Here is a 24,707-nt window from a genome sequence, read left to right as displayed (position 1 = left end):
AAAATGTGTAAATATCACAATTTCAATCTGTTATTTGCGTGTTTCGTTGCATTTTACATAATTTTCTGTGCATGAAACGATGTTTGAAAATGATGCGAAATGTATCGAAATACGTGTCACAATAGATTTTTTGAATAAAATTTGAATTAAAAATTATATCTCGACGAATCGAGGAACATCCCGGATCGGTCGTGTTTTTACTTGCTTTTTCAAAATTAGAATTTTGAAAAAGCAAGTGAAAAGACTACCCATCCGGGAAAATGCAAAATGCAAAATGAAAGTGCAAAAACGAGATGAATACTAGCACCTAGAGATATTCCTTAAAAAACTGCGTCACTTGAGTGACGCAGTTTTTGAGGAATATCTCTAGGTGCTAGTATTCATCTCGTTTTTGCATAATTCATCGATGCACATCTCTGAATGCTGGTGTTTATCTAGTTGTATCGCATAATTCCCCGATTGACTATATTCGAGTGTCGCTTGAAGTTATAGCCTGTGTTTGTGTTTAGGCGAAGGATCGAAAGCTACCGGCGCCGGCAGAGCGAGTGCGTGCCGCGCTTCGACCAGTCGTTCAGCGGCGTGTGCGAGCAGCAGAACCAGGAGACGAGCGCGCTGCAGCGGCGCTACCTCGAGGGCAAGGCCAAGCGCGCCGCCAAGAAGGGCGGCGGCGGCGGCGGAGGCGGCGAGCGGCAGGCGGCGCGCCAGCAGGAGCCGCTGCACCCGCTCTCGCACGCGCACTCCCTAACCTCCAACCTGCATAGCAGCGTGCACGTCGTGAGTATACATACCTATCTATACCTTCTCATACACCTTATGCGGGAAACCAATCAATTAACTTATCTGTGCAACGAATATTGGAAATAATGATAATTATTATTGGTGTCAACTTGAGATGAAACATATTTCGTTTTTTGTAATTTTTTTTATCAACATGAAAGTCTGAGCATCTCAGGGTTTACGGCCTTACATTTGGCTGGTTTAAGTGGTCTCTTTATACACTTATATCGTAGTCGTACAGGAGTAAATGACCAACTAACAAAACGTAAAATGTTCAGGAGGGCTATTAAAGCCATTTTTCCTTGTCAAGAAAATAAACATCAATGCAGTTAGTCATTTTTAACAAGACATTATATTATACTTCCAAGTTAAAAATCCTTTGGGATTAGTTTCAGGGCAATATTAAGCTAGTAAGACATCAAATAGTCAATGATCACGTTTTTGTAAAAAATGCACTTGGTCACTTTCTCCTGTATGATTACGATATAGCACTTTATACCTTTTTATACACGTTATGAGGAAAATAAATCAACTAACTTATCTGTGCAACGAATATTGGGAATAATGATAATTATTATATGTAGGTGTCAACTTGAGATTGAACATCTATCGTTTTTTTATTTACATGGAAGCCTGAGCATCCTAGGGCTTACGACCTGGCATAATATAAGTGATCTCTGTATAAACTTGTGTAACGTTCACAATTCTGCCTAGCATTAAACATCCATATTGCATTAATTTTTTCACTATAGATACATACGTATATGCAATCGTCTTCGATCCCTTTTACGTGTTAGTAGCAATTCAGTAGATTTGAAAGTATGGCTGATTGTGGCACCATCAATTGAGAAATTTGTGATGTGCGTTGAGACGCCTATAATATTGATATACGAGTATATATATAATATCTATCATATGAGAGTGAAAATTTCAGTGTGAATAAATATGTAATAATAAATTGATAGTGATAATTATGTGATTCCTTTATTGCGCAGTACAGTGTTCATTATTACATAATAGACACTCACACGAACACCCCTCCCCCACATTGTATTATTGATAATAATTTATTTTTAGTATTTATTGTTATTGTGAGAAAGCGAACGCAATAAGGCAGAGATGATAGTGCTTGCAACTAACTGCTGTGTACGTTCATTATTTACAGGTTTCTATACAATTTATTATCTTCACTTTTCAATTGAAACGATGTCAAGGTTCACATTAAATATTTGTTCATTAAACTACGTAATATTAATATTTTTTCGATTCCCGTATACGTGATATAATGCATGCGTTTATGGTAACTTTTAACGATTTTCCCTAGTAACATACAAAACTAGTATGCCTAACAATACTTTGAGTTTGTACGAAATACTTTACACGAATAAACCCCTGAAGATATGGTATTAATTTTTTTGTCGATATCTGTAGTGAGACGAATATTTTTTTTTAAGGGAATACGGGAGTTTTGCCATTTATAGGGCTCACCATATTTCACCAATAAAGGCTTTCGCTCTATAAATTTAATAAAATTTTCCTGATGAGTGAATTCGCATGCAAAAGGATTTTAGTCACAAAGAATATACATAGAATAGAACTACCGAAATTGATTTGAAATTAATCTTTTCATCTATATTGAGATTTAAAAAAATAAGAATAATAATTGTTACACTGTGTATTAATGTTCAGTTATGCCAGCCGATGAAAGAAAGGAATGCCCAGACTTCCATATTCTTTCTTCTTCATCTATGTTGAGATGTCAAAAAATAGTGTACGTTTTATTTATATATCGCTCACTCCTTACAAGAACGTCATAAATCAAAAAACTTGATTTTTCAGGAGAACGTTTTTAAAGTTTAAAAATATAACACAATGTATTAAAAATAAACATCAAGCCACTTATTGAACTTTTTACTGTGCAACAGATCTTTTTAGGTAAAACCTGAAGGTTTTTTCTCCATTTAAAAAATATTTAGTATATTAAAAAAATCAATTAAACAATACCTGTTCTTCAAAATGCAAAAACAACATTTTCTGCCCTGTAGCGGGTAAATATTTAGATAAAAATATGCCTCTTTTGCTGGAATATAGTACACTTTCTGGGCATTCCGAAAACACGCACAACTGAAAATTGGCGATTTTTGATTTATGACGTTCTTGAAAGGAGTGAGCAAAATATATATATTTTTTATTTATATATATTATTTATCTTGATGATAGCAAACCGCGTCTAAATTACAGAAATTAACCCCTTACTCATAAAAAATCATTAACGGTCGTTTTCCAACGTGTTCTTAAAAGATTTTTTTAATATAGAAAAAAAGGCTTTGAAGTGATTTTTTCGTTGTACCCGATTTTATAACCATACATTATTTCTCGTATATTCTAAATTATCAAACCAAAGTACCTACACATATTAGCACCGTAGTTGGTCTGAGCATAACGTGTTGCTCAATATGTTTACGTAGGATTCAATGCTATTTGAACATAGACCGTGAACTAATTGCACTGATGCCAAGGGCTTAAATGTACAAAAAAAATAAAACTGGCACTATCAGTGTATTTTGAGGTAATGTATTAATTCAAATACACCTTTGGTCCTTCTGAAATGAATATATCAAAATTAATTTTAATTAATTGATTCGGCAGTCACTTTGTGGTAAAATCTATCCATTTTTAATTGATTTTTTACTTAGTAAATTCCACTATTTCTTAAAATCTACTGTGACACGTGTTTCGATTGTCTGAAAATGATGCGGAACGCATCGAAACACATCGTGCATCGTGTCACAGTAGATTTTAAGTAATAGTGGTGTTTACTTAGTAAAACTTGAATTAAAAATCAAAATTAATTTGTTTGAAAAACAGAATTTAAACTAACTAACTAACTTACCATCACGCCGCTTCTCCGCAGTGGTATGCAGAGAGAATGTAACGCTACACCAATCAGTCTTTGCACACAATCTTCGCCTCTTCCACATTCATACAGCTACTTATATGTTCGACTCCTAACCTGACCGCTTTTAAGTATTTTAATTAATTTAGTTGATCATGTCAAATTTTCCTCGGTCTTCCTTTGCTTCTGTTACCAACAACATTTGCCTTATAAATTTGTTTAACTATCCTTTTTTCACTCATTTTATTCGAACAGAATTTCCCTATGCAAATAAATAAACTTGCGGTGTTATTTTATGTTTTAATAAATAAAAAAATATATCTTTTGTCAAGTGATTTTTTCTTTCTAATATTTATTCAATATTACCCTTGACTGGTGCCTGAAGCGAAGGGCTGATTACCTTTCCTTCACGTGTTTTCAATCAAAATAACACTGCGTTTATTTTTTGACATCTTATCAAAGATGAAGAAGAATATGGAAGTCTGGGCATTTACGGGGCTGACGACCGTCATAGGCTGGTTTAAGTGATCACTTAACACACGTGTAACATTCACCAATTCTACCCATTATTGACAACCACACTACTTAAATTTTTGGAAGTTCTATTTTGAAACATTGGAGGTAATCCAGATTTAGTGAACAAGTATTTGGACACACTCAGAATGTTGTAACTGCATTTTTATTATGCATTCCCCTTTGCACCATTGGGGTGCGAATAAGGGTTTGAAAAAGAAGATATTGCAACTTCGGGTTTTGTAATTTAAGAAAAAAATTATCAACGCTAATTCCCAATTTGCAGTTTTTAAGTGGTCAAGTTCGGAGTCGTAACAATCGGCGGGTATGTATGAGGAGATGCATGAACGTGGAAAAGGCGAAGAATGTTTGCAAGGACAGAGTGGTGTGGCCCTCTATTCTCTCTGCCTACCCCTGCGGAGAAGCGGCGTGATGGTTAGTTAGTTAGTTCAGTAATTTTCTTTTGAAGAATTTAAATACGGAGGACATCGTCAGTCAGTGTGACATCTCGTTCATGCAGTGGGTGTCTTCTCGTTTAACGGTAGCCAAGCCATATTTTACGATTATGCACATACTGTAATTTGGATAGTTACACTTCATTACAATAGTCGTAGGCACGAGAAAGTGTCACACCTAATAATGACCGTTATGCAAGTCATATTCGGTCATATATCATGCCTCTTCAACTATATCCTTATAGTTCGAATGTACTAAAAGCTTTTTTAGGATATTAGCAATGAATTATTTTCAACTGCAACCTTCATATGAATAAATTAAAGTATATACTTACAATAATTTAAATTTGAGTGTGTATACTTGTTCGCAAATCTGGATTATCTCCAATTAGGAGTTATTTTTTTACATTTTTAATAAAGTAATGTTTTTTTTAAAGATTATTCTGATTGTGTCCGCCTCCGTAGTGTGATGGTCAGCACGTTTGGCTACCGTACTGGAGGTCCCGGGTTCGATTCCCAGGGAGGGTCAAATAAATATAAGTGACTTTTTCACATTAATGTTTATTCAATTACCCTGGACTAGTACCTGAAACGGAAGGCTGATCACCTTTCCTTTATGTGTTAACATTAAGATAACACAGCGTTTATATGATGCAGTCTCCTATGCACCATTGGGTGTGGATAAAAGTTTGAAACAGATTGAATTCAGATTTATGATCATATTATTAAAATGTTAGTTTTTGCGAATATGTCGCAAAAAAATGCTCGGGCAGTGGGCTATCACTATTGCGCACGCACCACACGGGCCCCTAAATGTTAAAACTGAATAGATTCGGAAATATCTAGAAATTTTATTTCCTGTTATCTGTTAATCAAATACAATTTGTTTTATTTTCCGTTTTAAATGATTTCGTATATGTAAACTCAGCCCGAAAAATATAATACATACGTACATCCTTTTTTCTAAGAAAAACTTAAAATTATCTTTTCGTTGGGGCTATAGTCGTATTTTCATATAAAACAAATCCTTGAAAATGTACATGTCATTCTTAGCAAATTGTCGCGAGCCACTAAATCCCGATGTGTCACAGATTTGAGAATTTGAAAAGAAGATTCTATATCTCAACTTTGAGAGTTTGTTTGCTACCGGGCCCTGTAGACGTTTGCCCATTTGGGTCTGATAATATTTATGCTAGTTGGGTCCGAAAATTCTGACCCTTGATAGTTGAACGTACATATACGCCCAAAATCCTTGTATTTTTTTTAAAGTGTTAACGCTTATATATTTATTTAATTATTAAATGAAACACTTGTTTTTTTTACCACTTGAGTTAATTTATGACAACTAGTTTCGAAAGCTATGCTTCCATCTTCAGGTCTAAATAATAACTAAAACATAAATAATAAAAATAAGGAGAGGTGTAAGTTAAGGGGAGGGGGGTTCGTCAAGGGGGTGAAGTTTGAAAAGAAAGGAAAAATGTTAATTATGTTTTAATTTTTATTTAGTCCTGAAGATGGAAGTTTAGCTTCCGAAACTAGTAGTCATAAATAAACTCAAGTGGTAAAAAACACGTGTTTATAAAAAAATAATTTTAACATTCTTACCGCAAAGTAAATGCCGAAACAATAAATAAAATATTTATTTAATTTTTATCGTTAATATAAAATACTTCAGACTTGCTTAGTTATCACAGTTTTTGGTGTAGGTGTGTATTTTAAATGTTCGAATGGTGAAATAAGGAAAGAATGCAAGGCTGAGATAAGCATTATCGATCAAATTAAGAAAGGTGTGTTGAGATGGTTCGTGGAGATGTGGAACGAATGAGTGAGAAAAGGACGGTAAAACAAAATTTTGAAGCGAGTGTAGTTGGAAGTAGGAGCAGAGGAAGACAGAGAAAAACTTGGCATGATCAGGTATGTTAAATACTTGAAAGTGGTAGGTCAGGAGTCGAAATAATCGGCTGGTGTGTGTGAGGCGGTTTGCGAAGACAGTGTTGTGGCGTTCTATTCTCTCTGCCTTGCCCAACAGGGAAGTGGCGTTAAACGTTGCTATAATTACTATCGTTTCATGTATAATTTGATCGTATTCGTGAGTAGTGTTTGTATAGCGCGGACGCGCTGTACCCGCAACAACCAACAGCCAAAATGGCATAACTCACCTTCAGTAGGTTTCCATTTCCAGTATTGCCCAACCGCCGCATCCAGCCGTGCTCGCTGCTGAGGTCGCCTTATATCCACTTCCCATTATGCAACCTGCCTCTTGTTCTCTGTATTGTTGGCGATGTAATGCCCTCTACAAATTGATGTGGCTTGATCTGATTATTCGCCACGCCTTTCTTTTTACGGCGAGTAGTGGTGCTCCTGCGGCATTAGAATCGATATATCGTAACTAAATAACTCATTTTTGTCGTCTTTTTATAATAACTCTTGGGCATGCGATTCCTTACGGAAGTTAATGTAACGTATTGTAGATAATTTTAACATTACTATTGGACTTTTTCCTCTCAAACATTCTAAATTTAGTAAATATAATTCATCTGGTTTTATAAAATGTTAGGTATTTTAAAAATATTGAAAGTTTTTTTTTACTTTGAGTTTTTCGTATATTAAAAACCCTTGAATTATGTTATTAAATACATAGTATAAATAGCTTTAAGTTTTATAGGAAATATAGCTATTTTTGAGGTATGAATTTATTTAATATCGGTCTTAGTGTCAAATTGGTAATTTAAGCTTTTCTCAACCTTTTTTCATAATTTTCTTTATACAATGTTTGAAAATATTAACGATTTTAAGAAATTTTATTATGAAAAGATTTTAAGAAATGGTGGCATTTACCAAGTGAAATTTAAATAAAATATGAAGTCATAGCCGTTTGTTGTATGTTCAGGTGGTGGAAGAATATCTTTTTTTTTGAAGAGAAATATTTGTGTTTTTATTATTTACACAAATATTTCTATTTCATACTATTTCTGTGAGCCTAAGCGGCTCATTATTAAAAATAGGTATAAATTTTGGTAGAGTGGGTTCGAACCGAGAAACTCTGACTTAAGAGTCCGTGACACTAACCACGATACCACAACCCGATACGTTAAAATATTGTTAGTTTTTTGGCTTTGGTTTATTTTACGACTATATTTAAGTTACCAGGAGCTCTAAGTGAGTCACTGCTTTTAAGGGGAGACTAATCTAGAAACTAAGTGCATTGTCACTTAATTGTTTCGAATAATGTTATAAAGATTAATTTACACTTTTTTTATTTAGAAATTGAATACATTGTTTTTTAAGGGGAAAAATCTCAGTCGTGTCAGGTCAGATCTTCAGATAGATTTATACTATTCATTTTGTTTAGATCAGATACATAAGATTTTTTTGGTGACACTGCCTTTTGTGATTTGTGTATTAAATAAATAACGTTCCCATGTTCTTGCGTCTCGAAGCATCCGTCGGCTTGTCAAGTCTAACTATATTGTAATCTTGATGCTGGTGCTGTGTGCTGTCCGTCACTCTGCAGTTACGTCAAGTCACGCCTTTGAAGGTATTGACCATTCGCTATAAAAAAGTTTTACATAATATTATGTATTATGACTCGATCAATAATCCCCGGTAATGTACCTTTATTTTATCAAAAGCGAATACGTATTCGTGAAAGTAACCGATGCCAGGTCAAACCAACATTGATAGGTACCTACGAAATTTTCTCTTTTAAGTAGAGTGAACTATGTCTTTGTGAGGCCTTTTCTATTGTAATGAATATCGCAGCGTGATTTTCTTGATTAGTGAAATTTCTCGGAATACCTTCGCAAGAACTCCACCACGCATAACATTTCGTTTTTTCTTCTTCTTTCGTTTCTTTGTTCTACTGTCGTGTATCGCTTCGAATAAGTCAGTCCAAAAGTAATTGTTTCTTTATAATACATACGTACGTCTGTATCTAGGAAACAAACAATTGATTACCGTGTCATATGTATTTCCCGTCATGTAAAACAGTTTTCTCCGTGCTCATTCGCGCTGCAATTTCAATATCCGGTTGACGATTGCTTTGATTGCGATTCGCAAGTAACTGTGGGACGCTTATTTTCCAGAATTATTGTTAAAACACGCGTACCATATATGCGTTTCATCAACTCGAACTTTTGTTGAATATAGACGACTTTGTAACACGGTGTTACTGGTAAATCATCTATGTCATAGATAATACAATAATTATGTAATCAGTCGCCGTATGTACTTATATATATAGAGTGACGTTTCTTCTGTATTTGTTTAATATTATATACTAACTTCCATAGTATTATGTAGTAAATAGTGGTTAATACCTGTTAGTTGATACAGTAGTTAATAAGTATTTACATTGCTTTTCCAGTTCCTTTGATTAATGTGTAGAATATTCTATAGATGGTATCCATGTCATGTTGACAGTTTTTTGTATTCTCTTAATTTTATTCGATCGGTTTTACCAACCTACGACAAAACCACGTTGATTTTGACATTTTGATGTAAGTGTTTGTGATTTTTGTTATCTATTAGCCTTGTCAGGAGTAAATGTCTTCATATAACGAAACAGTTGTCACGCAAATGTGAAAATACACTATTAATCGTTGGTATTTATTTTTATCAAGTTCTTATTTAACACGGAATCTTTACAAAATACTTACCCTTCAAATAGGCTGAAGGTGGCTTGAAGTAATTTTGTGTAGAGGTTTATTTGTAATTTGTCCTTTTTACCTGGCCAATTAGCCTCTAATTTGGATGGTCGTATTATATAACGAACAGTTTAACAGCAAGTTTGTATTGAATTCAGGATAATACGCTTATGAAAATTTAAAAAGTTATTCAGGTTGTATAGGAACTTTGACTCACAGTATTGAATTCACAGTAAAATTGGGATACAATTTTGGTTCACATTTTCAATAAATTTCGCAACTTAGTTTAAAAAAAAACGCTTTGCAAGAGGTCTGCCAGGAAGCCTATATGCTTCTGTATCAGGTCTGGGAATGCGGTTGGACAGCTTTCAATATATCAAAAATATGAAATATAATTTTATAGATTTTATAATAATAATAATAAATAAAATCCTTATCCGCACTCCAATGGCGCATAGGGCACTGCTTCATATGAACACAGTGTTATCTTTATCGTTTACACACGAAGGAAAGGTGATCAGCCCTCCGCTTCAGGTACCAGTCCAGGGTTACAGTAATTACAGTGAAAAAATCACTTATATTTATTTGACCCCCCTGGGAATCGAATCCGTCTCTGTAGTGTAATGGTCAGCACGCTCGGCTACCGTTCTGGAGGTCCCATAGATTTTATAAGCGTATCTAATGTTAGTAACATGAACATCGCTGAGATAAGCAGCGAGAAAGAAGACATATCGAATCGATTCTCTGACGAATGTTTCTTCTCTAGATGGAATAATACGATAATAATAATTCTCTACCGATGAGGTGTCCCGCTCTGAATACCATCGGACTGCGGTTTGTATAAAATAATATAATGTATGCATAATTTTTGCACATTGAGCTCGTTTATGTCCGCGCTTCGTCACATTGTCGAACGACTGTAGATAACTTAGGAATGTTTATAGCAGGGCTGTCTCCTCATTATTTTTCCATTCCAATTAATATAATTGTACTCACTTATTTATTTTTTTACAAAAATGTTGATAATATTAGTATATAACCACTCACCGATATTTTGTTTTTTAAGTTAGAATAAGACAAAACTTTGTATGATAGGTAGATGTTTAAATGCTGATATAAGGAAAGAATGAGAGGCATATAAGCATTATCGATAAAATAACTAATATTTTTTTTCAGTGAGTGGTTATATACTAATATTATTAATATTTTTGTAAAAAAATAAATAAGTAAAAATGACCAACCACAAAGTAAATGCTTTAAATATTAATAATATTGAGAATATAATTGTACTCATTTACACAAAAGTTTTTCTTTCAGGTATTTTGTGCGTTAGAATAAGACAAAACTTTGGATGATAGGTAGATGTTTGAATGCCGATATAAGGAAATAATGAGAGGCTGATTAGCATTATCGATAAAATTATATAAAAAAATATTTAAAAAACGTGTGTTGATATGGTTTGGGCATTTGAATGGAATGAATGAGGAAAGAACGGTAAAATAAATTTATGACTCAAAATGGTCGGTAATAGAGGCAGGGGAAGACAGAGGAAAACTTTAAAATCTGAAAATCAAGTATTTGAAATACTTGATCATGCCAAGTAGTGGTCAGGTCAGGAGTTGGGATAAACGGTGGGTATTTATGAGGAGATTTTTGCATGTGGAAGAAGCAAAGATTGTTTGCAAAGACAGATTGATAGGGCGTTCTATTCTCTCTACCTACCCTTTCGGGAAGCGGCGTGATGGTCAGTGAGTTTTTTAAGCGAGCTTTGAATTCTCCGAATGAAATAAAACCTAAAAAATATATTTTTAGCCATTTTTTTTAATTATATGTAACTTACGAGAAGATCGTGTAAGAACTTACAATTTCAAACACCGGGGTAAGTTGTATCAACAAATGTACCGTGAAAACCTATAATATCGAATTTAAAGAGGTTCGTTTGAAAATTATTATGCAAAAAAAATCGTGATTATTTTATAATTTCTGTATTTCGTATCTTTGTAAGAAGCACCGCACTAGATTACAATTCCCGCGATATTTCTGAAGTTGTTTTTGTATAAGTGTACTTTGTAAACATAAGTATATTGTATAAAAATACTCGATTGTGGTAAAGTCTTGTTGCAATGTTGCATGCATTCCTGACCACACCTTGTAAATAATGTAGGGTAACGTGTTTTTGAATTCTCCTCACTGTTTGTGTAACTTGTGCCACCCCTAGAGGCCGATGAATACTACATTTATGTAAGGTGGCTTATTAGATATTAGACACCGTGAATTGAACTGGTGTTTAATATAATATGTTCACGAGTTGCCATATTGTTATTTGGATACTCACATATTACGTCAAATTAATGTTTTATATACGTTTTGCTGATATGTAGATAAAATAACAATACATTTGCACCCACATTAATTTTAAGCTTAAAGTTTTTCATCAATGCTTAAAATGATATGTATTAAATACTAGAAAACTACTGTCTACGATGCGCATAGCGGGTGTTTTATTATACTATATCGAAAATTTGGTGCAGCAATGGCGTAATTACACTTTTAGTAATATTACAGGGGATTCATTTCAATTCAATTCATATTATTTTTTGACAAAATCAATTCTGACGATGTTTCTCCCGATGTAAATAGTCTTTCCGCACACTTTGACATATTTAACTTGTTTAAAAAAAGTGTAATTACGTCATTGTTGCACCTAATAAGCGATAAATAACACGCATGCGAACATTTTACCGCGTTAGGAGCAGCGTTATCGGAGAGAACTTTATAAGGGGTTAATGTTTTAAATTTGTATTTTAATTCAAAATGACTCATAAATACAATTTAAAAAAAAATAGCATCCTATATCGTTTCCTCCGATAACGCGGTACCCATCTCAACGTTATAGTGGGGTTTACTGTATATACCTAATTTTCGTTTACGTCAGTTTAAAAAATAAAATGAAAAACATTTATTTGATTATGTAATTCTCAATTTACGTTCAATGTTAAATGCTTGGCCTGTTCAATGTAAACGTAACAAATTGACGTCACAAAACAGACGATGACGTCCCCTTCAAAGTAGTCACCTCCCCGACGCACACACTTATCCCAACGGTGTTTCCACTTTTGAATCAGTCCTGGAACGCTTCTCTTGTGATGTCCTCCAGCTCCTTCGCTTTTGCCTTAATATCGGGAAACGTCTAAATCCTCATTTCAAAGGTCTTTTGAGTTTGGGGAACGAGAAAAAGTCAGATGGATCGAGATCAGGTGAGTAGGGTGGGTGGGGAGGAACAGTGGTCGAGTGGTTGGATAAAAACTCGCGAGTTTTAAATCCTTAATTTTATTTTTATTTTATTTATATCAAAACATATTACATACATAAATCATATATACATATAATATTCCCGACGACTAATTTCTATTTCTCGTTTTGGGACATGGGATTAAGGTTAACAAGACTGGAACACAAATAATAAAGACACAAAAAATATTTTTTTAAATAACCAAAACTAATACTAATATAATAAAATAATAAAACCCTTACCGCACACCAATGGTGCATAGGGCACTGCTTCATATAAACACAGTGTTATCTCGATCGTTTACACATGAAGGAAAGGTGATCAGCCCTCCGCTTCAGGTACCAGTCCAGTGTAATATTGAATAAATATTAGAGTGAAAAAATCACTTATATTTATTAAACCCCCCTGGGAATCGAACCCGGGACCTCCAGAACGGAAGCCGAGCATGCTGACCATTACACTACGGAAGCGGACAATACTTATACATGGCAAAATATAAAAACAATAAATAGGCACAAGAAGCATATTTAAAAGAAATAAATGAGAAAAGAATGGGTCGAAGCTGATGAAACAACAACGCTTGTTGTTCGTTTGTTATTTATTTATTTAAACATATTACCTACATAAGTCACATATCGCTCACTCCTTTCAAGAACGTCATAAATCAATATACTTGATTTTTTAGGAGACCGTTTTTAAAGTTTAAAAATATAATCAAATGTATTAAAAATAAATATCAAGCCACTTATTGATCTTTGAACTGTACAACAGATCTTTTTAGGTAAAACCTAAAGGTTTTTTCTCCATTTGAAAAATATTTAGCATATTTAAAATAATAATTAAACAATACATTTTCTTCAAAATGCAAAAACAACACTTTCTGCCCTGTAGCGGGTAAATATTAAGTTTAAAATATTCCGCTTTTGCTGGGATATAGTACATTTTCTGGGCATTCCGAAAACATGCATGACTGGAAATTGTCGATTATTGATTTATGACGTTCTAGAAAAGAGTGAGCGATATATAATATTCCTGATGAGTAATTTCATGACTAATTTTAGGACATGGGATTAAGGTTAACAATACTAAATTACAAATAAGAAAGTAACAAAAGGAAAACACAGGGCAAAATGTTCAATATAAAGCAATAATGGTACATTAAATAGGCGTATAAATAATAATGGAAGAAGCATGTTTCAAGGAATTATGATTATTTTTTATTTCAAAACAGAAATATTTGTTTTTTTATTATTTACAAAAATATTTAAAATACACACCTTTTCTGTGAGCCTAAGCGGTTCATTATTAAAAATAGTTATCAAATTGTTGTAGAGTGGGGTTCGAACCCAGAAACTCTGACTCAAGAGTCCGCGACACTATCCATGGGACCACAACCCGTTCTTTTTGGTATGTCCTTTTTTTTTCAAATAAATATAAAATTGTTAGCTGTGACATAAGACGGCAGCCAGTTAGGGTAAGGGCGGGGTCAAGTGCGACATTTGACATTTCGTGAATCCGGCCCATAAGTGCGTCGACAAGTAAAGTCTACAAAGTCCGAATTGAAGTTACGAAGCTAATCGCTGGCGTGACCCCATATCCGGTCAGCCGGCCGACCGGCAAGCCGCGGATTGTTGCGAGCGTCCACGCCGACTTTCTGATTCATAAATAAATTGGCATTAGAAGTAATTAGGCACTCGGGTCGCAACCTCCGCTCTGCGCCTATTGTTACCGTCCGACCAGGCAATTTGATTTGCTGGCCCGAAAACGTTGCTGGTTGCCGCGTCCTCTTTCGCAATCCACAGACTTTCGAGTCTTAATAGCATGCAAATTAAAGAACAGTACCTAATGTAGAGTGTACATTATTTTACAGATTTAGACGCAATGTGGCAATATTGTGCAATACACGGCAGAACCTCGATTGTCCGGACTAATTGGGGTGACGGTAGTCCGGATAAAAATCCGGATTATCGATAAAAATCATAATTAATAAGGAAAAATAAGTCCTTTATAAAAATAAACAACTTTGTTCTAACCACTTTTTATTATTAGTACCCTTTAACCTGACATGTTTTATTTTTTAGAATGAATGTTTTAAATGTTTTAGAAATGCATTGTTATTACCCTGATGATGACAAGGTTCTTGTCGAAACCGGTAGGTTAAAGTGTACTAATGATAAAAAAGTGGAAAACAAAGTTGTTTAATTTTATAAAGTTTATAAAATGTGCCACAAAGTATCTGCGAAAAACATTTAAAAAAACAAGTACATTCAGCATTAAATCATGTTTGTTAATCTAGATTTGCAGGCAGCTTCAATATGAAATATTTTTTTAATTAAAATAAAACAATTTTCGATTTCTGCTTCAAGCCAGCTGTTCTTCAGCTGCCAAATGGAGGATACTTTTATAACATATAAGTTCTCGTGAGTTACATTCTTCTTGCCTCTCAAACCACTTCATGGCGATATTTAAACACGGAAAGGCTTCAGAATGTATAGCACCAATATTTTTCATATTTTTATTTGACATCTCAACATAAATGAAGAAGAATGTGAAAGTCTGGGCATTTACGGGGCCAATATATATATTTTTTATGTGGGGAGGCGAAGATTGTTTTGCAAAGACAGATTGGTACGTATTCTATTCTTTCTGTATATCACTGCGGGGAAGCGGTGTGATGGTTTGTTAGTTAGTTTATAAAGTTAATTAAATTCCTCTAAATAATGTAGTAACTACGTGGTACATATTTTAAAATCAATAATTTATTAAACTAATTATTAAACTAATGTTTTTTCTTTGAATAGAGTTCCTGCGAGTTTCCATGGGAGTTGGCAACGGTTTTTATTTAGTTTTATGCTATACTTGCTCGCGTTGAAACAATGGTTAGTGCTTCACACATGTTGCAATAATTCCGTACATGCGCCATGCACACGTCAGTATAATATTATATGTACTCCATAGTCCATCGCCGGGTAGCCGAGTGCCTAACTACTAAGTATACTGACGCGAAAGTGTATGTTTATTATTTCCACAAGAATGGCGTGTCGCGAAGAAAGAATCGGATACTTTCAAAATACATACGTAATTGTGTTTGCAACTGTTGAGGCAAATTCACAATGCATTGTTATTATTTTGTTCCCATACTCGCGATTCGCTTTCCCGCTGGATTTGTAAATATCCACGTTTAGGCAATAACACAATAATATAATTTAATAAAGAAATTCATCATTATAACACACAAGGACATAACGAAATACATGTAGAACCGATAAACACAACTAAGTTTGAAGTAAGGTCCTTACAATGTATTGCCTATACCCAAATGAACCAGCTGCCTGACATATCTAAAATTGAACCCAATCAGGGATCTAAAATAAATTAATAAATTATCTATTCGGAAAAACCGGAAAATTTCCTTTTGACAAACACATTTTCGTTTAAGTAAAAATTCTTATTTTTTGTAAACGTGTTTTCACTCACTCGTTCGGTTGTTCAAGGTAAATCCAGGGGTGTCAATCGTTAGCGAAATAAATGTTAAGGTATTTTTTCATTCTACCCTTGGTTGACAACCATACTACTCAATTTTTTGGAACATAAACAATCTCATGGCGCTTTATGTATGAGTTCACAGGAGCCGTCTTTGATTTGTTCTATGAGATATCGCTCACTCCTTTAAACAACGTCATATATCCAAAAACTGGATTTTTCATGAGATCGTTTTTAAAGTTTAAGAATGTAATGAATTTTTTTTTAATATATATCAAGCCACTTATTAAACTTTTTACTGTGCAACAGATCTTTTAGGTAAAACTTGAAGGTTTTTTCTCCATTTGAGAAATATTTAGTGTATTAAAAAAATTAATTAAACAATACATTTTCTTCAAAATGCAAAAACAATACTTTCGCGAATGCCTTGTTGCGTGTAAATATTAAGTTTAAAATATGCCGCTTTTGCTGGGATATTGTACATTTTCTGGGCATTCCGAAAACATGCACAACTGAAAATTGACGATTTTTGATATATGACGTTATTGAAAGGAGTGAGCGATATGTCTATGATATGTTTGAGAACGCTTTTATTTAGGAGAGACCCTTTTTATTTAGATGTATGCAAGATCCTTACCGAATTATTAAGTGGAAAGCCCAGATTTGTGAACAATGATTTGGATACGTACAAAGATGTTGCGAATAAATTATTTATTTGAAGTAAGCTCATTACGTTTGATTTTCGTATATCGTAGTCATACAGGAAAAAGTCACCAAGTGTATTTTTTTACAAAAACGTGATCATTGACTATGTGATATCTTACTACCTTGACATTGCCCTGAAAAAATCTCAAACTTGGAAGTATAATATATTGACTTGTTAAAAATGACTAACTGCATTGATGTTTATTTTCTTGCCAAGCAAAAGTGACTCAAATGGCCTTTCTGAACATTTTACGTTTTGTTAGTTGGTCACATCCTCCTGTACGACTACGATATATTCACTGATGTGTACTGTGTATATTCTGTTATACGATTAAGTTATTAGCACTATTGGATGGATAATACCAATTAATTACCATTCGTTGTGGTAAACAAGCGATATGATTAATAATATCGTCTTTAAATAAACTATTAAGGTTTACCTTTGATACCGACACTCGGTAGGAAGTAAATTTCTGCTATTGCCTTTATGTTTGTTCGGTGTATAATTTGTGATCAAGTGTTCAAGGCAGTATGAGAAATCCAACATTGGCACGTGATCGTATTATACAGTACGCCGATATATTCATTAGTTTATCGTTCTTTTTTGTTTGAACTTATCGATTTATCAAGAGTTCCTAAATACTTTTTTGTGTTGCTGAGGGATTAAGTCTTACATACGAGTATTTGAAATAAAATTGCTTTTTGGTTAAGATTTTCATCTTATTTTTTTTATTGTACTAATACTTTTTTTTAAATTATTTTTAAATATAACATCGATATTAAGCTTTAAATCACTCGAAAATATATTGACCAGGGTCTTAGTTACCGATATCATTAGATTAGTGACTGGAAAACGTTTCAATACGCCGCTTCACTGCAGGGGTAGACAGAGAGAATGGAACGCCACACTTTTCTGTCCTGACATACTCCTAGCTTGCTTCACGTCCATACATCGAGTATGCATGCCCTCCGATTACGTAGACTTTTGACACCACCAGATTTTAGGTTCTGATTGAACCGGCCGTGCCAAGTATTTTTCTTCGTCTTCGTTATGTTCTCCCGTTCACATTTGCCAAAAATACTTTCTTAGTCATTCTCTCGTTTTTCGTCCGCTCCACATGTCCATACTATCTTAAAGAACATTTCTTAATTTTTCACTTATTCGCAGTTCAGGTTGGAAAATATACAGAAAAGATCTTTAAAAATTTTCTTATGCGAAATTATCGAAATGGACCGCCTTACATGCTGATTTTAATATATTTTTTATGCCCATTTTGGGATGATATTGTAAAGTAAAGCCAATCATTAAAAAGCTTTTAAGTTTATGGTTGGTAAGATTTACGAGCTCAGTAAATTTTTTATTTGAATTATTTTTTCATCCCTACTTTACTTTTGTATAAGGTTCAAATTTTTCATTCTATAAAAAGACCTTAATTTCTTTGTATTATTAATAACATTATATACAATAAAGCTTAAAACTAAGATTTAGCATGTATTTTTAATTACAACATTTTGAGTGTGTCCAAATACTTATCCACAAATATAGATTATCTCTAAATAAAAAGTTATTTTTATATTTTTTTGACATCTCAACATAAAAGCATCTTTCATCTCGCCATAGATGTCTCTTGTGAAATTCAAGTCAATTCAAGTGATTTGTTTTGAACAATATATAAAGAAGTTTCACGAATTTCAGTAGTGTGGTTAGTCAATCATGGATAGAATTGGTGAATGTTACACGTGTGTAAATTGATCACTTAAACCAGCCTAAAATGGTCGTAAGCCCCGTAAATGCCCAGACTTCCATATTCTTCTTCATCTATGCTAAGATGTCTAAATATAATGTGTTTTTAAGATTTTTTTTTATAATTAGGTATGTATTAATTTTAATATCAAAGAGATCCCAGGTAGAAATATGAAAACCGATGTTGTGCAAGTTAGTATAACGTATTTTTATTAACAAAAAACATCAATTTTATCGCACAATGTACATATAATTGTATTTTTCATTCTTACCGCAATTATAATGGTCATACAATAGCAGTAAAAATACGAGTCATTTCCTCACACTTTGAATATTAATATTAATTGCATAGTATTTTGTATGATTATTAGGTAAATCAACACTATCAAACAATGTGGGATCACGCACTGCCATAATTAATATATGTGTAGGTACCCTTTTACTTTTGGGTACGTGATATTCCTGTGTGTGTACATAATTATAAAGTGCTATGTGTTACTTCCACGTTGCACGAGTCTCCGGCTCTATTCTAGTCAAATGATAAATAAGTAAAACACATTTTGACATCTCAACATAGATGAAGAAGAATATGGAAGTCATAGGCTGGTTTAAGTGTTCACTTTATACACGTGCAACATTCAACATTCTGCCCATGATTGACAACCGCATTTGTGAACAAGGATTTGGACACACCGAAAATGTTGCGAATGAAATAACTGGTCAAATTGTGAGATTTATAAAAATAAATCATGTTTTCAAGCGTTTAAGGGTATCCGCGAATTAATAAGCTTATTTTTTGACATCTCATCAAAGATGAAGAAGAATATGGAAGTCTGGGCATTTACGGGGCTGACGACCGTCATAGGCTGGTTTAAGTGATCACTTTACACACGTGTAACATTCACATTCTTTATAGACTTTCATATTCTTCTTCATCTTTGATGAGATGTCAAAAAATATGAAAATAACTCCTGTAATTGGAGATAATCCTGATTTTGTGAACAAGTATTTGGACATACTCAAAATGTTGTAATTAAAATGCTCACTCAAATCAATCATAGATACTATTGGAAACTCACATGCAATGGCGTGCACAAAGTTTTTAATCAGGGTGTGCAGTAGGGTTGGGTAAGGATAAGGCATAGTAGGCACTGGTCATATTTTTGTATGGAACGCGAGTAATCCAAAGAAGGCACTACTTTTCTGCCTATATAGAATGTCCCCGATGAGTAATTTCTATTTCTCTTTTTGGGACAAGAGATTAAAGTTAATAAGACTGGAACACAAATAATAAAATTACATAAAAGATTTTAAAAAATAACCCAAACTAATACATGGCAAAATATAAAAACAATAAACAGATATAAGTAATAGGCATAAGAAACATATTTCAAAGAAATAAATGTAATAAAATGAATTAAAATATAATAAATGGAGAAACCCAGATTTGTGAACAAGGGTTTGGACACACACAAAAGAAATAGATCCTGCGAAAAAATCGTATTTTTTCGAGAGCATTAATTATGTCGTTTCTTTATTCACCAAAATATCGCATTACGCTCATCATTTGTGTATACACAGATTCTGTATTTAATGCGTTCATCAGATGAGATAACAGCGTGCCCCTATAATATAATACAATAATACATATCGATCATTTACCAGATATTGTCCTCTGTACCTTCGTCTCGGTCTTCCACCCCTCCCCACCCCCTGCCCACCCCCCGCGCCACCCCGTGACCCCGTCCATCACTGTACGGCAGAGTGAAGGATAGACCGCTAATAGTTCATTAAGAAACTCGTCTGTATTCATAATTAACCTCAAGTACTTTACATTTTTATTACTTATATTGAAAAACTTAATGTAGGTGCATTGTTGCTACGGAGTTTTGTTGTTGTGTTTGCAGCGATAATATAGGGTGTTTTTTTTAGACGTCTGGTATTTAAACTAGCTAATAAAGCGCGTATATTTTTTATAAGAGTTTTTGAGATATTTTCATCTAAGGATACATATAAAATAATTATATATATATATACATATATATATATATATATATATATATATATATATATATATATATATATATATATATATATATATATATATATATATATGTAATAAAATAACTAGGTACCTACCTATACATTTTATTAAGTACTTACAAATAGTACCTACACAAAACAGTTCCAGCTCAGAATTAAACAAAAGACTTCCGATAATATTATTAACTGTCAGAATCAGATAGATAGATAGATAGATAGATATAAAAATTATTATAAAGATAAATTAAGAATAAACTTTAATTACAAAGCAACACATTGTTTATTTTATTATTATACACCCACTTTACATATTATTTACACTTAATTTTCAAAAGGAAAATATTACCACGTTATAAAACGACAATTTTGTTAAATGGAAATGGATTATGAAACATTAGATGTATTAAAACAATTACTACAATATGTTCGGAGTGAGAGAGAAAAATTAGAAGATGATCAAAGAAAACGATTAGAAGATAATCAAAGAAGACGTGGAAATCTAAGAACTAGTGATAAAATTAAAGATAAAAGTCCATGTAAGATTTGTGAAAATTTAAATAAGGGAACTCGATATCACTCTGAAGCAACGTGCTGGTTTAAAACAAAGGAGGATGATAAGATTAATAATAAAAATGAAGATTTACAAATTACACAGAAACAGTGCTTGAAGAATGAAAATAAAAATAATGTGGAAAAAATTTCTACAAAATATAAAATAAAATATACTCCAGAAAAGAAGAATTTCGAAGCAGATTGTGTGAGCAGGAATCCAGTATTAGAATCGAAGGAAAATGCAAATGAACAATTAAAAGTTGTAAATTTGGTTAAATTAGAAGATATTTTAAAATATCAGAATAAAAATGAAGACATACAAATAACACAGAAACAGTGCTTGAAAAATAAAAATAAAAATAAAGTAGAAAAAACTTCTACGAAAGATAAAATAAAATACACTCCAGGAAAGAAGAATTTAGAAGTAGATTGTCTAAGCAGGAATCCAGTATTAAAATCGAATGAAAATGCAGATGAACAATTAAAAGTTATAAATTTGGTTAAATTAGAAGATACTTTAAGAGATCGGAATAAAAATGAAGGAATTCAAAAGAAAAAAACAAATGGATTGAAAAAAAACTGTGTCTACTTTAAAAGGGTCAAGAAGAAGAAAAAAAATACAAAAAAAAAGAAAGAAAAAAAGAACGGAAAAAAGAAAAAAAAGAAAGAAAGAAAAAAAAACAAGAAAGAAAAAAAAGAAAGAAAAAAAGAAGGAAAAAAGAAAGAAAGAAAAAAAAAAAATTATCATATCACTAAATTTTACTATGAATTTTCATCCCCAAGGGGGGAGATGTAATAAAATAACTAGGTACCTACCTATACATTTTATTAAGTACTTACAAATAGTACCTACACAAAACAGTTCCAGCTCAGAATTAAACAAAAGACTTCCGATAATATTATTAACTGTCAGAATCAGATAGATAGATAGATAGATAGATATAAAAATTATTATAAAGATAAATTAAGAATAAACTTTAATTACAAAGCAACACATTGTTTATTTTATTATTATACACCCACTTTACATATTATTTACACTTAATTTTCAAAAGGAAAATATTACCACGTTATAAAACGACAATTTTGTTAAATGGAAATGGATTATGAAACATTAGATGTATTAAAACAATTACTACAATATGTTCGGAGTGAGAGAGAAAAATTAGAAGATGATCAAAGAAAACGATTAGAAGATAATCAAAGAAGACGTGGAAATCTAAGAACTAGTGATAAAATTAAAGATAAAAGTCCATGTAAGATTTGTGAAAATTTAAATAAGGGAACTCGATATCACTCTGAAGCAACGTGCTGGTTTAAAACAAAGGAGGATGATAAGATTAATAATAAAAATGAAGATTTACAAATTACACAGAAACAGTGCTTGAAGAATGAAAATAAAAATAATGTGGAAAAAATTTCTACAAAATATAAAATAAAATATACTCCAGAAAAGAAGAATTTCGAAGCAGATTGTGTGAGCAGGAATCCAGTATTAGAATCGAAGGAAAATGCAAATGAACAATTAAAAGTTGTAAATTTGGTTAAATTAGAAGATATTTTAAAATATCAGAATAAAAATGAAGACATACAAATAACACAGAAACAGTGCTTGAAAAATAAAAATAAAAATAAAGTAGAAAAAACTTCTACGAAAGATAAAATAAAATACACTCCAGGAAAGAAGAATTTAGAAGTAGATTGTCTAAGCAGGAATCCAGTATTAAAATCGAATGAAAATGCAGATGAACAATTAAAAGTTATAAATTTGGTTAAATTAGAAGATACTTTAAGAGATCGGAATAAAAATGAAGGAATTCAAAAGAAAAAAACAAATGGATTGAAAAAAAACTGTGTCTACTTTAAAAGGGTCAAGAAGAAGAAAAAAAATACAAAAAAAAAGAAAGAAAAAAAGAACGGAAAAAAGAAAAAAAAGAAAGAAAGAAAAAAAAACAAGAAAGAAAAAAAAGAAAGAAAAAAAGAAGGAAAAAAGAAAGAAAGAAAAAAAAAAAATTATCATATCACTAAATTTTACTATGAATTTTCATCCCCAAGGGGGGAGATGTAATAAAATAACTAGGTACCTACCTATACATTTTATTAAGTACTTACAAATAGTACCTACACAAAACAGTTCCAGCTCAGAATTAAACAAAAGACTTCCGATAATATTATTAACTGTCAGAATCAGATAGATAGATAGATAGATAGATATAAAAATTATTATAAAGATAAATTAAGAATAAACTTTAATTACAAAGCAACACATTGTTTATTTTATTATTATACACCCACTTTACATATTATTTACACTTAATTTTCAAAAGGAAAATATTACCACGTTATAAAACGACAATTTTGTTAAATGGAAATGGATTATGAAACATTAGATGTATTAAAACAATTACTACAATATGTTCGGAGTGAGAGAGAAAAATTAGAAGATGATCAAAGAAAACGATTAGAAGATAATCAAAGAAGACGTGGAAATCTAAGAACTAGTGATAAAATTAAAGATAAAAGTCCATGTAAGATTTGTGAAAATTTAAATAAGGGAACTCGATATCACTCTGAAGCAACGTGCTGGTTTAAAACAAAGGAGGATGATAAGATTAATAATAAAAATGAAGATTTACAAATTACACAGAAACAGTGCTTGAAGAATGAAAATAAAAATAATGTGGAAAAAATTTCTACAAAATATAAAATAAAATATACTCCAGAAAAGAAGAATTTCGAAGCAGATTGTGTGAGCAGGAATCCAGTATTAGAATCGAAGGAAAATGCAAATGAACAATTAAAAGTTGTAAATTTGGTTAAATTAGAAGATATTTTAAAATATCAGAATAAAAATGAAGACATACAAATAACACAGAAACAGTGCTTGAAAAATAAAAATAAAAATAAAGTAGAAAAAACTTCTACGAAAGATAAAATAAAATACACTCCAGGAAAGAAGAATTTAGAAGTAGATTGTCTAAGCAGGAATCCAGTATTAAAATCGAATGAAAATGCAGATGAACAATTAAAAGTTATAAATTTGGTTAAATTAGAAGATACTTTAAGAGATCGGAATAAAAATGAAGGAATTCAAAAGAAAAAAACAAATGGATTGAAAAAAAACTGTGTCTACTTTAAAAGGGTCAAGAAGAAGAAAAAAAATACAAAAAAAAAGAAAGAAAAAAAGAACGGAAAAAAGAAAAAAAAGAAAGAAAGAAAAAAAAACAAGAAAGAAAAAAAAGAAAGAAAAAAAGAAGGAAAAAAGAAAGAAAGAAAAAAAAAAAATTATCATATCACTAAATTTTACTATGAATTTTCATCCCCAAGGGGGGAGATGTAATAAAATAACTAGGTACCTACCTATACATTTTATTAAGTACTTACAAATAGTACCTACACAAAACAGTTCCAGCTCAGAATTAAACAAAAGACTTCCGATAATATTATTAACTGTCAGAATCAGATAGATAGATAGATAGATAGATATAAAAATTATTATAAAGATAAATTAAGAATAAACTTTAATTACAAAGCAACACATTGTTTATTTTATTATTATACACCCACTTTACATATTATTTACACTTAATTTTCAAAAGGA

At 32.1% G+C, this 24,707-nt stretch overlaps 1 protein-coding gene across 1 annotated transcript in view; it reads left to right on the top strand.

Moving 5' to 3' along the window:
• mam (neurogenic protein mastermind) overlaps positions 1–24,707 on the top strand; it is a 143,960-nt gene that overhangs the window by 5,571 nt on the left and 113,682 nt on the right. The window contains exon 3 of the mRNA XM_088269723.1: positions 510–774. Within this exon, the coding sequence (XP_088125849.1) occupies positions 510–774 (265 nt within the window). The remainder of the gene's footprint in view (positions 1–509; positions 775–24,707) is intronic.

This window comes from Brachycentrus maculatus, unplaced genomic scaffold, assembly GCF_059751285.1.
Source record: "Brachycentrus maculatus isolate JH-2025_06_01 unplaced genomic scaffold, ASM5975128v1 h1tg000361l, whole genome shotgun sequence".
In the NCBI taxonomy this organism is placed as follows: Eukaryota; Metazoa; Arthropoda; class Insecta; order Trichoptera; family Brachycentridae; genus Brachycentrus; species Brachycentrus maculatus.
Note: the sequence above shows the minus strand (reverse complement) of the source record. Positions and strands in the feature narration are given on the sequence as shown.